This window comes from Etheostoma spectabile, chromosome 16 (assembly GCF_008692095.1).
Source record: "Etheostoma spectabile isolate EspeVRDwgs_2016 chromosome 16, UIUC_Espe_1.0, whole genome shotgun sequence".
Taxonomy (NCBI): Eukaryota; Metazoa; Chordata; class Actinopteri; order Perciformes; family Percidae; genus Etheostoma; species Etheostoma spectabile.
In genome coordinates this window covers 6,267,241-6,278,789 of record NC_045748.1, presented here as the reverse complement: position 1 = coordinate 6,278,789, position 11,549 = coordinate 6,267,241, and the positions used below count along the sequence as shown (strand labels likewise).

General features: G+C 40.8%; 1 protein-coding gene across 10 annotated transcripts in view; it reads left to right on the top strand.

The window, feature by feature from the left end:
- Nucleotides 1-11,549, top strand: part of ank1b (ankyrin 1, erythrocytic b) — a 91,121-nt gene that overhangs the window by 68,820 nt on the left and 10,752 nt on the right. For 5 of the 10 annotated variants that reach the window (XM_032539110.1, XM_032539113.1, XM_032539112.1 and 2 more), the window contains 13 exons: nt 384-608; nt 1,364-1,518; nt 1,745-1,956; nt 3,587-3,791; nt 3,981-4,077; nt 4,178-4,406; nt 4,852-4,980; nt 6,503-6,622; nt 7,547-7,631; nt 8,833-8,907; nt 8,994-9,125; nt 9,392-9,550; nt 10,400-10,471. In XM_032539110.1, the coding sequence (XP_032395001.1) occupies nt 384-608; nt 1,364-1,518; nt 1,745-1,956; nt 3,587-3,791; nt 3,981-4,077; nt 4,178-4,406; nt 4,852-4,980; nt 6,503-6,622; nt 7,547-7,631; nt 8,833-8,907; nt 8,994-9,125; nt 9,392-9,550; nt 10,400-10,471 (1,895 nt within the window). The remainder of the gene's footprint in view (nt 1-383; nt 609-1,363; nt 1,519-1,744; nt 1,957-3,586; nt 3,792-3,980; nt 4,078-4,177; nt 4,407-4,851; nt 4,981-6,502; nt 6,623-7,546; nt 7,632-8,832; nt 8,908-8,993; nt 9,126-9,391; nt 9,551-10,399; nt 10,472-11,549) is intronic. The other 5 variants (XM_032539114.1, XM_032539116.1, XM_032539115.1 and 2 more) reach the window with 2 other exon arrangements.

The window sequence follows — 11,549 nt, the reverse complement described above, 5'->3', positions numbered from 1 at the left end:
ACACACACACACACACACACACACACTAGCATGAAGCTCCCTTAATGCAAGATCAAACAGCATGGGGCTTTTTTTAAAGTCTAATTATGTCATTCTTGCTGCACTTAGTGGCCTCTCCAGATGGCATGTCCTCCCCTGCCATATTAAGACAATCAAATGAAAAGGGCACAGTGAATTGGTTTTCTACTTTATGAATCACTCTGAAACAGACAGAGACCAGATCAGTTTCTGTCTCATTCAGTGGAAGAATTTCCTTTGGGAAAGCCCGTTATTGATTGTAACATTTTACATTGCTACTCTCCCTGTTTTTTTGTTAATGCATGATAAAATAATAACATAAAGGTTAAAGATGATTAATTATCGTATCACGGTTTGACCCTCAGCTTCCTGGTGAGTTTTATGGTGGATGCCCGAGGCGGATCCATGCGAGGCAGCAGACATCATGGCCTGCGAGTTATCATTCCTCCTCGAACCTGCACCGCACCAACACGCATTACCTGCCGTCTGGTCAAACCACAGAAACTGACCACACCTCCTCCACTGGTGGAGGGGGAGGGGCTTGCTAGTCGTATCATCTCCCTGGGGCCATCAAGTATGCAGTTCCTCGGGTCAGTCAACTTTGTACTTAGTTTATTTTCTGTGTTTTGGCAACTTTATGATCATTCCAGTTTTTGCTGCCTTCCGTCTCTTGGAGTTAAGACTTGACAGATTTCATATCCTGAAGTTGATGTTCTTACTGTACAAACGACAAGCCTGAATGTGAAAGAGTTGTTAGTCATTGAGAGAAAATGTGTACTGTCCAATAAATCCAATAGACATAAAAAAAAAATACTTTTGTGTTTTGTGTGTTAGCCCATATGTGCATTTATGTTTGTAGCATCTGGCAGTAACTGTTCAATCATATTTATGTTTTGGTCGGTAATATAGGAATCAGAATGTTGGTATAATACTCGTGAAATGTTTGCACAACATTTTTTGTGCCACGTGTGCATATTAACTGTCAATTTAAACAGAAACTAGAAGTAAGAATGGCTTGCACTGGATTTAAGATAATGACAATAATGTGCTATATTTTGTGTCATTTGAAAATAAATTATGCCATATTGTGCCATCTAGTGGACAGTAATAGGTCTGTTTATCTCAGAGCAATTCTGTAAATCATGGTATAATCCCAACAACAATATTGGTACAGAACAAAATTGGATATTTTTAGTTTTTTCTTATAAGGTTGCAAATTCAGTTTTTTTTATATCACAGACCTCCTTTTGTTTTATTTTTCAAACTAAATCATGATGCTCCGTGTTTTGAATAAAAAAAAGATTAAAAAACGTATTTATAATTCATTTTTTTGTTTATTTCACAGCCCAGTAATAGTGGAAATCCCCCACTTTGCGTCACTGGGCCGAGGGGACCGAGAGCTTGTGGTCCTCCGCAGCGAAAATGGCTCCGTCTGGAAGGAACATCGGAATCGCTATGGTGATGAAGTGCTGGAAACTATCCTAAATGGCATGGATGAAGGTAAGTGTGATGGTAACGCATGTCAGTCTTAATCATATGTATGACTCTAGAGATACAGAGAGGAGACACTTTTTATAGGAAAATTGTCTAAGTAATTTTTTCCTTCCCTGGACATGTGTAGCCAGCATTCTATTTACCCTCCTCACTTTATTGTTTCCTCTTTTGTCTCTTTTTCTATTTCTGATTTTATTTCTCTGTCTTTCTCTTCACTGCTTCTTGTGTGTAGACTTGGAGAGTCAAGATGAGCTAGAGAAGAAGAGAATCCGTCGGATCATCTCCACTGACTTCCCCCTCTACTTCGCTGTGGTCTCCCGCATTCAGCAGGAGAGCGATCTGATTGGTCCAGAAGGCGGCCGGTTGAACACTAAGCTGGTGCCCCATGTCGAGGCCATCTTCCCTGAGACGGCAGTCACCAAGAGAGTGAGACTGGGGCTGCAGGTAAGAAGGGGAGTGCTGACATGCAGTATGCATGAGCAGGAACGATGAAGAGGGGAGGGAATTGCAGATTTAAAAACATGACAGATCCTGTATATCTTTCATAATTGCCTGGGCGTTTTTATTTTGCTTGTACAACAGAGACAATCTGGTGTTTTTCAGAAATTACTGACTCTCAGTCTGTGACTCACTGGTCTTTGCCAATGTGTTTACTTTTGGCATTCCAGTTTTTGCTGCCTTCCGTCTCTTGGAGTTAAGACTTGACAGATTTCATATCCTGAAGTTGATGTTCTTACTGTACAAACAACAAGCCTGAATGTGAAAGAGTTGTTAGTCATTGAGAGAAAATGTGTACTGTCCAATAAATCCACTAGACATCAAGGAAGACATCAAGGAAGAAACCAAGGCACTCATCTTTAAGAAAAATATATATAAAATGCCTTTAATGTATCTGGCACACTCTCAATACGCGTTTCGGCGTCCAGCCTGGATGCCAAAGTAAAATTGGTGGGTAGTTTCTATTTAGAGTTTAACACTACAAAGCTGTCTTTTAGTGTCAGTGCTGGCAATGTAAACACTGAAATAACTACTCAACATGCTTTGATTTGAATGTTGCTAAACTCCGCTCGGTGCATGGAAGTATATTGTATCACCTTTTTCTAACCCCGCCTACTTCAAGCCACTGAGAAAAGCCATGGAAAGAACAGCAATGCAGTAATCTCTCTTGTGAAATAACCAAAACTGTTCTAAACCCTGACTGAAAAACATTGATTTTAAAAAATAGTTTTTTTAGGGCCTTAAAAATACAAAATGAAGTAAGGTTTTACAAAAAAGACATTAACCTGCATATAGTGGTCAAGAACCAGACCTGAGGAGTATCTCAACCCATCTTTCCATTCTCCACCGTTTTTATAAATTAGCATTTACAACACATGGTGTTTGTCCTGTGAAACAGGAGCTTTTAGCAAATGTGTGGCTGACTGTCACTCATCCAGACCTCTACAGTCACACATATGGGAACATGGCAAACATGCTGATGTCTCTTTTCAACTCTTCCGCTTGGTTTATTTCTACGTGACAGAGAAATTATTATAGGATTATGGGTTCACATTTCAGTTTTTTTTGGTCACTTCAGCTTACATTGTTTACATTTTCTTGTCAAAGCACTGATTTGTCACAGCACTGGTGTTGTTTAAGGAAATCGCATGGGTCTGAGTTTTGCTTTGCCTTATGCTGCTCTGTTTATGTTTTCCTTTTATCCAGCCATTCATCACTCCTCAGTTGCCTGATTTAAGTTGTGAGCCACACTGACCGAGCTGATGCACTGATCTGAATTGGTCAGGTGTGAAATATGAATTGGTTGCATGTGTGAGTATGGCTGTGAGTTTGATGTTTCAGTCTATTGCACATGTGTTGCTCTGTTTTCTTTCTGTACCTTCCCTTTAATTCTATTCCCTGCCTATGTACTATCCTTTTGGCTCACCTCTACTTACTGCATCTTTTATATTGTGTTTTTGTTTGAGCTTATTTTTCACATTATTTTATACACCAAGCCTTCTTCAACCTCATATCCTTTAAACGGTCTGGCATCCTGTTTTTTTAATACGATTTTCTCCCACCACCACCACTTCAGGCCCAGCCAATCCCAGATGAACTGCTGACTCGGCATCTCGGTAACCAAGCAACCTTCAGCCCAGTAGTTACCATCGAACCACGGCGACGCAAATTTCACCGTCCAATCGGGTTGCGCATCCCTTTGCCACCATCCTGGCGGGAGAGTCCTCGGGATGCTGGGGAGGGGGACACCACCAGCTTGCGCCTCCTCTGCAGTGTCATTGGTAGGGCCCACTTTGAAGATAAAACAAAAGACAAGACGTTTGCCAGTGTTCTCTGTATAGTAATGACTTTTTGTGTTCTACATTTTTTTCAATGTACTTATAATAAAATATGTGCTGAAAAAAGGGTGTATGTAGGTATCTGTTACCTTGGATATCAGGGCATGAATGACAGTGCGGTTGTTGTCTCAGGTGGCACTGCACCAGCCCAGTGGGAAGACATCACGGGAACCACCAAGCTAATGTACGCCCACAACTGTGCCAACTTCACCACCAATGTTTCTGCAAGGTGAGCATCTCAGCAGTAATCAAGACAAATGCATTACCAGTCAGCTTTCCTTCCCTGCTCTCTTGCACACTTCTTATTTCTCTTCTCCTGCCTTGTCCAGATTCTGGCTGACAGACTGTCCACGCACCGCAGAGGCTGTGACCTTTGCCAATCTGCTGTACCGCGAGCTGATGTCGGTTCCATATATGGCCAAGTTTGTTATTTTTGCTAAGATGAATGAAGCACGTGAGGGACGCTTGCGTTGTTACTGCATGACAGATGACAAGATGGACAAAACATTGGAGCTGCATGAAAACTTCACCGAAGTGGCCCGCAGTCGGGACATTGAGGTCAGCACAGTGGCAAAGGAACATTTTGCAGAAGGGCAAACCGCAAACATGGTTCCCAGACAGTGCATATAATCTATAACTACAAAATCTACGTGAACTATAACATGACAAAGAAATTGATATGCACACTTTGAAGCAATTGGCTCTTGTTTCTAAAGAATAATTTATATAATACAGTATATGTAATTATGACTACACTAAAGTCCTACTAAGGATATAAATTAGAAGATTCAATGCAAGAAAAGCATGATGAAAGAAAGAAGGCTAGCACCATTGCTGCCATTGCTCTCACAACCTCTCCATCTTGGGAGGCATGATCCTATAAGTAGAGCATCCTCTGCAGTAGAGGAGTAGTCGTTTGTGTCTCATGATATCTATCCATAACCTTTTTTTTTACAAGGAGATTTAACTTCTCACCCTTACCATTTTGTGAAACTTTCCGTAGCTGATGGAGGGCATGCCGCTGCACTTGGAATGTTCTGGAAACCTCGTGCCCATCAGGAAGGCCACCCAGCAGCCTCGCAGCTTCAGTTTCCAGGCCTTCAGAGATAACAGGCTGCCTGTTTCTGTCAAGGTCTGTCTCTATTCCTCTGTTCAAATGCCTGCTTTTCTATCACTAGCTACGTATTCATACAGTACTGTGGTTTTGTTGGTTCAGTTGCTTATATTCAGTGTGGTCAGGGGTCCTCTTACCGTTGAGTCAGTTTCCCTCCGGAGCACCCACCTGCTGATGAACCTAAACCTGTTCATTTGGGTGGTTTTGTGTGATCTTTTCTATCAGGCAGTCTCGCAGTTTGTCTAACCATTAGCATGTAAATAGTACAGCGCTGTGATCTTATTCAGCAACACGACACCAGGAAAGTAAGATACACCTGATAAACAGTGGAACAAGAATACACAATCACATATTTTTCCTCAGTCATTAAGTCTAATTTTAAGGTTAAGAAAACAAGAATAGATCAATATTATTGAGGATTTTTATTATATCTGTCAGTCAGTCCATTCTTCTTTGTGGATGTTATATCATGTTTGGAAAATCATTATCTTTAGACAAATAACAAGTTAACCAAACGTGTCCATGATGTGTGTGGTTACTTTTCTATTTCAGTTGAACGTGTATTAACACCTCCCTAGTATGTACTGGTGCACTGTTTTTTAAGTGTGTCCTTATAGTTACAGATAATTTACCATAAAAGTAGTGCTTCTTTCTGATCATAAAAGTTATTTTGTTGTCTTTTATTTATCTCTTGTATTGTGTCGATGTTGTTGAAACCCTCTTTCTTGCCAAGATATCTTCTAAGTCTGTTGTCACACTGTGTGTGCTTTGTCATGTCTTTTCATACCCGTTATCATATTCATGTAATGTATTGTGTTTACATTGGTTTGTTCATTTTATTTGATAATCTATATATTTGTCTATCAGTGTGCTTCTGTGTATGTGTGTCTGTCAGTGTGACACACACTACTGTTCAGTATCAGCTAGATAACTACTGAGAGAAATATATTTTTGTTACGGTGTAGCCAAGCAACAAACAATTTACCTAGCTACCTGTTGACTCTCTTTGGTAATAGTTTGCATGTCCTGTGACTCCCTCACTTTCTTTGCCTGCCTTCCTTCTTGCGGCCTTGCGTGTCTGTATGTGTCTGTCTCACTGTCTCTCTTTCTTTCTCTCATGGTCACTCTGTAACTGTCTGGTCTGACAGACGTCCAGGTAAAGTGTGCAGGTAAATCTCTCCCTATCGCCTGCCTGTGGACTGCTTCCATCCCTGTTTCCCCCTGCTTCTCGTCCCATGTTACTGCGCCACATGTTCAAGGCATTGTGGGGGGATCTAATACCTGTTTTGATCTGTTTTTCTTCCTCCTCTTCCTCTTTCTTGCTCTGTTTCATTCTCTTCTTTACTTACATGCTCTGTCGCCTTCACTGGCCTTTTCTTTCACTTTGTTTCTTGCTCCGTCTCACTTTGCTTACTCCTTTTTTTCACCCTTCTCTGTTCCGTTCCTCCATCTGGCTTTGTCTTTTTCTTCTTTTTCTCTATCCATATCCTTCTTTCTTTCTTTTCTCTTCTCCTCTCTGCCCGTCATTTCTCTATGTTAGGTCAGAGATAGCAACAAGGAGGCTGCTGGGTTTTTGTCCTTTCTGCGGAAATGCACCAAGTATGAGGACACACAGCACGTACTGTGTAACCTAAACATAACCATGCCACCCTGTGTCAAGGTAAGAACTTGTTTGCAAACACCATCCAACAAGCACACTTACACAAACTTTGGTTCTGGAATTTTTTTTCAGGTTGTGACATTCTTTAAGTAAGTAGTTAGATATAACACAATAGCTACATTGGCTATAACGTCTCACTTACCAAGTCTGATATCTGAGGTGGGATTTCTTCAGTCATTACTTCCACACCTAATTGGCTGAAGGACAGTAAGACCATACTGTATATTCTAGTTATTACTAATGGAGAACCTTGTTTGATAATGTGGCTTGTCCAATATTTAAAATGCTTTATAATATTATCATAGGTTGAAATCGTGTACAATATTAATAAACTAAAGATTTTTTTGCAAAGTCAGTGCCAGTACTGCATCAATACAGTTAATTTTCAACTTAACAAAACAAACAGGAGTGATTGTTAAAGTCAATTTCAGTCATTCAACAAATACCTTTGTGCACGCAATTCAAATTATGTTTGAAGAAATAAATAATAAAACGGTATGCAGCACTGTCTTACCCATTAAACACCTCCCGTTATTGGGGTGGTCCACCTAAATGAAAACAGACGGACTACTTTTGATCGTTAGACCCTTTTGATGAGTTTAGTTCCCAAACATGTGTTGCCTTGTTAGATTGCATTCAAGGTAGGGAGAGTCCATATTTCTATGGTTTCACTTGTATACTCTGCTGTGCATTGAGTGTCCTGTTACCACAGAGCACTCAGTTTAAAAATGACCACACTAACCAAAAAGATGAAAGTCCAACCTATTGATACATATTACATATTTGTCTAATGTTTCAGCCAAAGCTTTTTTCTATAGGGCTTGTGTCCTGCGGGACAAACAGTGGATGTTAAAAGGTTAAAAAGTCCTACATTACAACAATAATTATAAAAAAATTTAAATGTTTTTTAATTGTTTTTATTAGGTTGTTGGAAGTGAGGAGCGCAGGCGAACCTTAACCCCCCTCGCCCTGAGGGAGCGCTACAGTGCACTGAACGAGCCTGGTGTGGGTGAGTCCTTCCTTGCCTGGCTTTCAGCCCTCTCCTGATTTATACACATTGGAGATGGGCACTGAATGTTGCACCGCCCCTTTACCCACAGTCCTTTGCTTCCAACTCTGCCCTGTCTATTTTCCCCTACCTGTCTCGCGTGCACGCATGGCACAAAGACCGAGCCTTGAATGCAATGTACTGCTCTACATTATGTCCCAGAGTTCCTTGCAGTGCAGTTAGAGGAAATCATATTGATTGTGTGACCAAAAGATGAGCAGCCGTCCCCAACTTGATCCAAAATGGCACCATGACAAATTAGTCTTTACTGTGTTGAGTGTCCTGTTAGCTACGACACTAGATGAATGACTTCTCTGATTGGTTTGCATGGCGCTAGTGTCTCCACTGCGATTTCCAATGGCATGGCAGCAGACACTGTTAGCATTAGCACTGTAGCTTAGCACTGGGAATGGGCAGGACCTCGCAGTGGAGCTAGACAGAGGAGCCCTCATATTGATTGGCCTGTGGTAAAAGAAGTCAAGATGGCCATTCTGGTTGGTTTAAACGTTGCTGATGGAAGGTGGTGAATTGAAGAAGAAAGGCCTTTTCTGTCTATCACACAGCGCTGCCATATTGCACCTCAGTCCCTCTGAAATGGTTACTGAATGCTACTTTGATTCGTGGGACTAGCACCTGAATGAACCCCAAATTCTAAACTCCCCTGCCCATATGGTGTGTTAACTCTGAACATTATTTGGACAAAACCCAAAGTCTTGGGTATTGCTTATTTCCTTCAACAGAGCAATCCTTTTTGTCAAGGTAAGTATTGCTATTAGTTCATTTAATAGCAACGTAAGTTAATGTCAGTCTTTAAGGACAGGATTCATTGAAACAAAAAAGGAATTTTTAATAATCGACTAGCAACTCTCAGCAGTATTTGAGTATTTGTCAATAACACACATTTGGATGGTCGAAAGTTGATATTATCTGTCCACTAAATCCCAAATTGTAGTCACTTAAATATCAACTCGGCTGTCCAAATAAATTGTGACTTAGACTTACTCTATTTATTTATTTATTGATTTATTAATCTTAATTAGTGTTAGGAGTACAATCTCCTAAATTCAGTAAATGTACACTTACAGTATTTGTCTTGTTGACACTGCTGCCATGGCAGCTAGTTTTCTCTAATGTGGCTTTTTTTATCTTTTTTTCATTTTAGCCACAGTCAATGCCATGGAGAGAACTGAGATCAAGATCAACATCATATCTGAACAGCTGGGTTTGAGCTGGGCAGGTTAGTCATAAAAAAAAAAAACGTAGGTATCTAAGATACTGCTTTTGTACGAATCTTTATGTCTACTTTGACTGTCCATTTGTCAGAGTTGGCGCGGGAGCTTCAGTTTAGTGTGGACGACATCAACCGGATCCGTGTGGAGAATCCCAACTCCCTGCTGGACCAAAGCTCTGCCCTGCTCAACCTGTGGGCCAGCAGAGAAGGCAAAAGAGCCAAGAGTAAGTCCAACACTACTGTATATCGCTAATGTAATGTTAACTACTTCATCACTGTACTTTTCATTTATCAGCACATACAAACTGCTGTAAGTCACAGATGTTGTTTGCTGCCAGATTGTTTTGTTTTTATCTGTGGCAGCACACAGTGAATGCTCTCTGTGTTCCCATCTTTCTTGACTTCCCTGTCCTCATACACATACTTACTTGTTGGTCTACATCTCTTTGTTTTCTGTCTCCCACTTCCCCTCCCTGTGTTTCCCTCTCAGTGGAGAGCTTGTACACAGCTCTGAAAAACATTGACCGTGCAGACATTGTAACATCTCTGGAAGGTCAGGCTCCACAGCCAGTCGCCAGTTATCCAGAGGAGGGTGCCTGTCGACTAGGCAGCCGCGACTCCACCCTGCTGTCCCCCAGTGTCCTCAATGGTAAGACACCATAAACACATCAGACATCACACGTGACATGTAATATTCAAATCAGTAGCCGTACAATGAACAACGAATTACCTTGCTACATTTAGACTGTAGACTGCTAACACTTGTATTTAGCAACACCTTATTAATTTAAAGCTAATCTATCACCAAGATTAGATAATTTAACTTTTTTTCTATTGCAACTTATGAATCCATTTGTTTTAATAATGGAAATGATTCCCCATTCAAGATATGTAAAAAAAATGGAAAGTTTGGATTGTTATTAAAGTTTGGATTATAAAATGAAATTGATATGGAATAAACACTTAGTATATTCATGGCGAGACTGTTTATGATGATCTGTAGCGATCAGAAATGGAAAGTTTAAATAAACATCCTTCTTAAGCAGAATTTAGCTGTAAAGTTAATCAGAGGCTCAGGTTCTTCAATTGCCAAGTACAGTATTTGGTGTACATGGTAAAATGTGCACATATGTTTATAATGAATAGGAATTTAATGGTTGAAATAATAAGAAAAAATACTGACTATTACAAGAAGATTCACTATGAGTATGCATATTTGTTCACTAGAACAAATAACTTCTCCACGCTGCTTAAAAATCACTGTGATTCCATTTCACAATTACGCCTCCAGGATTTATTTACTCGAAACGCTTCCTTTTGTAAACAAATGTATTGGTCACAACTGCTGATATAGTCAGCACTACGAAAAATCTTAGACAAAATTCTTGAGCTCAATATGGCGAGCTGTTAACTCGTTTACTTTCCACCTCTGAGAACCTCCCTGCTTCCCTTGAGTCTGGGTAACAGCCATTTTACCTTGTTTCTGTTACTCCACAAGAGGTCACGGACACAAGGCGACCGCGCCTAGTGCACAAGCCACGAGTTATTAGACCCCCGTTTTTCAGAAGGGGTAAGTTGAAGGGAACTTGGGCTGCATGGTGGTTTGCTGCTCATGACATGATGATGATGATGGTGATGATGATGATGATGATGAATCTCAGATGATGATTTTGAGGTCTGAGGAATGGTGTCATTCTCCCACCGGCCTTCTGCAGCATGCACTACCACCGCCTCACTGGGGCACAAGTCATTTATTTTCAGTTACAGTTTTTCACACCTCATATTTGAGCCGTAAACATGACAGTTCTCATTCTTCTTATTTAATATGAGAAACGAGGATAACTCCCTTATGCTATTACTGACAGGATTTTTCAAGTAACTTAAATATTCAAAGATATTTAAAAATTCAATACATGGGTAGTTTTTGATTTTCAATTAAGGATGTTTTAAGATTGTTTGGATTACATGTGTATATGTGTGTCTGTGTTGAGTGTGTGCACACATACATACTTGTGTGTGTAGTTGTGTGTGTGTGCATACATCTGTGTCTGGGATGGATACACTAGTCAAAAATGGTGCTAGTGCACGTGATAGTGTGCTCTGGGCCTTCATACCTTGTTTCTATCCCTCCCTATTTTCTTTCTCTTTCTGTCTTTCTTTCTTTCTGTTTTCTTTCTTTCTACCTTTCTTTTCTTGAGAACAAGACAGAATTTTACTTGATTGACAGCAGACATTGTAACACAACTGCAATGTTGTAGTGGTCTCAAAATTGTGTCTTTTGCTCAGGACAACCTCTCTCCGTCCTACTTTCAGTCTGTCTCTGAACCTATGACATGTCATATCTGCTGGCCAGCCGCCCTGCTCCTCCTCCTCCTCCCCTCTCCTGCTCTTCCTCCTCACAGCTCTTCCTGTCCGACCTCTGACCTCATATGACCTCATGTTGACCTCTGGGCCTCCTCCTTCTCTTGCCATCTTGTTTTCCCGTGCTCCTCCCTCGTTCAGTCGAGCGGGGACCCTCTCCTCCTCTCTCAATCCAGCTCTGTGTCTGTACTACAGTTTGTGCATGTGCATGCCGCATGCTTTGCTGTTACATTAATTGTTGTTGTGTTGGTGTGTGTGTGCATGTGTGTGTGTGTGTGTGTGTGTGT